Below are 4876 nucleotides of genomic sequence, written 5' to 3' on the forward strand. Positions count from 1 at the left end.
TCTCTTTTCTACAATATTATATGTTACATATCCATTTGCCTTTGGCATAACTTGTTGTGGGTCTCGCTGGATAAAAAACAAATGGCTTGTTACGAAATAATTTTTGGTATTTTATTCATGTTTTTTAGCTTATGTGTATCAGCCTGTTTTTTCCTTAGATTTTGTGTTCAATCAAAATAATATTTTGAATTTCGTGTCAAACTAACATTTTAAGATTCATCTTTAGTCAATCCATCGTATTGAAGGAAACAAAGGGAGTGCGGCTTTTGCTTTTCCATATGCCAATTCATGAATATAAACTTGACACAGTTTATTAAACAATTCATTTCCTACTACTTTGAATTTTAATAATTTAATGGTAGTACCCTATTTTAGGAGTACATGCATTTCCCCCCTCCTTAATTAGATAGATCCTTTATTTTGACTTTTGGGTAAGCACTATGCACTCTCATGGAAGCCTCACCGTCCAACAGTAATATAAAGGGCCAAAAGAGAAGAATAAGGTTTCAAAGTCACACGGGTATGGGAAAAGAAATTGGTCTGTTTGTCTGTAGGTGGTGCTCTTCTTGGTTGAGTTTTTAATACTGTTTTTGTGTGGGTCTGTTCTCTTCTTTTACCTCCTTCCCCGTAGCTTCAGAGTCTAATATACTTGTCAATTCTACCCACCACTGGCACTGAAGCTGTTAGCCACTCCACCGTCACTGCCCCTTTTATAAATCCCACACAAATGGCAATGGATAGTATTCATTCATAAAAAAGTAGTATATATATTTTTCAAGAAACTCGAAATCTTAGCTTGAACCAAGTTTAAATTTTGATTCTGCCTCTGCAACCAGCACGACTTGTGTTTGTTGTTACTAATTTTCCTGTCCGTTATGGCTTTCCTTAGGTGCTTTGGATATAATCTAATAAGGCGCGGTGGAGTAGCTGATGCCCGTATTTTTGTGGAAGACGATAAAGATGATGAATTGGATTGCACAACAATTGCAGGTCACTTGAAAAGATATACTAGCGGCGAGTTGAAGAAATTCACCACGAATTTCTCAACGTCTAATTTGATTGCCCGTGGAGGATTTAGCACTGTCTATTTAGCTGAATTTCCTAATTTAACTCTAGGAGCTGTCAAGATCATGGACAGCAGCAGCGAGCGTCTCAACAGAATTTACAAGCAAGAATTAGACATCTTGCTTCAAATCCAACATGATAACATTGTCAAGCTTCTTGATCACTGTGACGACGCACAATTAGGCAATATGCTTGTATTTGAGTATGTTTCAAATGGGACTTTACAGGACAAACTCCACGGGAAGAGAGACATAATTATTCCATGGAGAAACCGTATGACAGTGGCATTTCAACTTGGTCAAGCCATTGAATATCTCCACGACAAATGTCCATTACAAATAGTCCATAGTGATATCAAAGCTTCAAATATATTGTTAGATAAGCAATTCAACTGCAAGCTTTGTGATTTTGGGTCAGCAAAGATGGGATTTTCTTCTTCAGTTTTGCCACCAACGAACCGTCTGATGCTTGGTTCTCCAGGCTATACTGATCCTCACTACTTGAGAACTGGCATTGCCTCCAAGAAAAATGACATATATAGCTTTGGAGTTGTTATTTTAGAACTCATTTCAGGGGTTGAAGCCTTTTCCTCAGATAGTGGGGAGAGACTAATATCAAAAGCTGCTCCTGTTTTAAAGAATGCCTCTAAAGTAGCTGAAATGGTGGATCCGCGCCTTAACAGGGATTATGAATTGGAGGAAGCTAAGGCTATGACATCGCTTGCAGCATTGTGCTTAAGTGATTGTTCCAGTCTCAGACCCTCTGCTTCTGAAATCTTGGAGTTTATGAGAAGTAGAATATCTTCCATCTCCTTTCTCTGTTCAGTTGATAAAAAGGTTTGAGTATACTAGTAGTATTTTACATAAAAGGATGGAAGCAAATTTGAGAGTTGGTGAGGTTTTTGTAAATTTGTATAGGGCTCTGATGCGATTGGGAGATTTCATAGCTAGGCAAAGGAATCAGTTCAAGAAACTTTTATACTACTTAAGAGTTGAAAGCTTGAAATTTGAATGGTCGATTCAGGATATATTTTCTGTTCTTTTTCCTCCCTTTTTGGTGTTTCACAATTTTAATCCTTACACAGTTATGAAATTTGGAGTTTTGTGAGATTCTCAGGACATTATAAGTTAATCTCAGTCAAACAGTAATGGGAGGCCATAACGTGCAATTAATAAATTACGTACTACATACTCCTTCCGTATACTTTTACTTGATACGTTTTCACTTTTCACGTCCGTTAAGAAATAATAAATGAAGTGCATAATTTATCATGATATCCATATTAATTGATGCATATTTTATTGGATTTGAGAAAATGATTTGAAATGAGTAATAAATACTGTGGGTATAGCAGAAAAATATTTTTTAATGAAAAGCCTCCCATGCTAAATATTGCAGCCTCTTTATTGCAACAACCAGTGTTTTTCATTCGTGTAATAAAAGATTGATATTGGAGGGTTTTCCAAAACACTTCAAAATAGTTTATAACTGCAGTTGTTGCAAGTATAGTTGTCAAAATTGCACATATATATTTGGCTTCTTGTTATGAGGATTATTTTTGACTTATACTAACTCATTACAATATCTTTCTTTGTTTAAGAGGTTTTTGGTAAAAACTTCAATCTTAAAGCATGGGTAGGTTAGGTGGTGTACATTGTTACCAATGTAATATACATTTTTTTGTCATGCAATAAAAGAAACTCATTATCATATTTCTATGGATGCATTCCTGCTTGAGACTTCATCCAGTCTCTTTAAATTTAGTCTTACTAGGGATGGTAATGGGGCGGGGCGGATGCAGGGCGGGTTTACTCTTATGCGGGTGCGGGCGGGTTAAAACAGTTTTTAAAAATTTTAAAACGGGCGGGCGGGTTGCGGGTTCAATGCAGAGCAGCTTTGAATTTCATCTTTTCTGAAACAAAGCAATAACTTCAACTACAATTTTACATTCTTTTTTACTAGCACGAATGTTATTTTGAATTATAATTAACCAATTTGCATATGTCTCAACAAAATGATATTACTTAAATTTGTCAAATTTTATGTGATACAATTTTCATATGAGGTAGAGCGAGCGAAGATTTTTTTTTTTTTTTTTTTTTGTGGTCATGCTCCTAGATTATAATATTACCGAAAATTTTGCAACATGCGTGAAAGCTGAATATATAATATAATAGAATCCATGGGTGTAATTTTTAAATTTTTCCTTCATGTAGGTTTTTTTTCTTTTCGATTTTGAAATTTTAATTCTTTTTGGCAGGAAGATCCGTTCATAGCTTCAGCTAAGCTCTCTACGCAGTTTCCCAATTCACTGTCCAGTACAGTCTTCTTTCACTTCTATGTTTGTTTGTATTTCAGTGTATGGATAAAGAAAGTAAAACAGAACTTAACTATAAAAATATATGTGTACTGACACCTATACTACATCTAATATGGTATTTCAGTGTTGTGTATCATCCTATATCTAATCTGGCATCACATAATAAAAACACTCGTCCTCATATATTTGTATGATTGGAGTATGTCAAACTAGTTTGTTTTAGAAGAAAATAAAAACAAAGAAAAAAAGAAAAAAACTTACGTGGGACGGGGCGGGTTAAAAACTAAAAACAATAACTATGCGGGGCGGGTTAAACACACAAGGTTTCTTTCCAAATAATGGGGCATATCGACCAGCAATACAAGCACACATCAAAATCATAAGCAATCAATACACCATTTATTCATGCAATACTCCTTCCCAGAAATGACAATATACAATTTCAACACCTGAGTATGTAAGAACTCGAATCACACTGGATATATTTTTTAAAGCAAAGCATTAGTTAAAGCAGCCTCTTATGGGCATGAATTGAGTACAAAAGCTTTTAGGCAATTTTATTTTCGAAATCGTTTTTAAACAATTGAGTCGAGGCTCATTTCATATTCTTTATCGCATCCTCTCAAATCATTTTCACTATTATCCACAACCATAACTTAAATTCTTGGCACGTTGGCCACACACTTCACTCCCAATTCAATTATTTCATTTCCAACCATCTTCGTAGATTATCAATAATAAGACATTTCCAATCAAGACCTTAGGTACACATATGAGCAATTAAGAGTCTTAAGAATATTGAGATTTTCTCACACAATTTGGTATACTAGCTTTCATTTGAAATACGATTCAAGCCATAATATTTTAATACGCAACCCATACTTTGAAACTCACGGGAACATTATGAAATTCGATTCTAAGATAGAAAGTTTAGCCAACATACTTCAATTGAGTTTCCTTACACTTTAAAATATTCCGAAAATCTTAGCAACTTCAATCTATTTTGAAAATGTAACAAATTGAATCAAAATTAGGAGGATGATCATGGTTCTAGCCCATTTGAGCATTTTATCAAATACTAGGTGTGCATTAAAGTTCTCAAGGACCTTTTTGCGAAAGATTACATCATTCCCCAACCCATTCTCTATAATTTTTAGCTCACAATCTTCCCACATTCTTTGATAACACATGCATGCAAGATAACAACTCACATACCCACGAATTGTCTCTCTAACTATTCCATTTTTGTAAATTCTCGAAATTGAGAGTTAGGACATAGATTCTTACCTTTGGGATGAAGACTTCCATTATTAATCCTCAATGATTGGGTAAGAATTGATGGATAATAGATTGAAGATTACTCTCTCACTCTAAGAACTCTCTCTCACTCTAAAGTATCAGGTTTTGCTAAAAAATGGCCCCTTACATCTCATACCGCAGAACCTCCCCCCGAAAAATCTTAAAGCGGGATATGCGACAAGAGTGCGGCCC

The 4876-nt window shown here is 35.0% G+C and overlaps 1 protein-coding gene across 1 annotated transcript; it reads left to right on the forward strand.

Moving 5' to 3' along the window:
• The first annotated feature begins 404 nt into the window (after positions 1 to 404).
• Positions 405 to 2104, forward strand: LOC107825568 (putative receptor-like protein kinase At4g10390). The gene has a single exon (XM_016652436.2). It carries the CDS (start codon positions 876 to 878, stop codon positions 1905 to 1907), a length of 1032 nt encoding a protein of 343 aa, XP_016507922.1. The 5' UTR covers positions 405 to 875; the 3' UTR covers positions 1908 to 2104.
• Positions 2105 to 4876: the final 2772 nt, after the last annotated feature.

This window comes from Nicotiana tabacum, chromosome 21 (assembly GCF_000715075.1).
Source record: "Nicotiana tabacum cultivar K326 chromosome 21, ASM71507v2, whole genome shotgun sequence".
Taxonomy (NCBI): Eukaryota; Viridiplantae; Streptophyta; class Magnoliopsida; order Solanales; family Solanaceae; genus Nicotiana; species Nicotiana tabacum.

Excerpts from the sequence above, each read along its gene's own strand:
- LOC107825568 (XM_016652436.2), top strand. The coding sequence starts at position 876 with ATGGCTTTCCTTAGGTGCTTTGGATATAATCTAATAAGGCGCGGTGGA.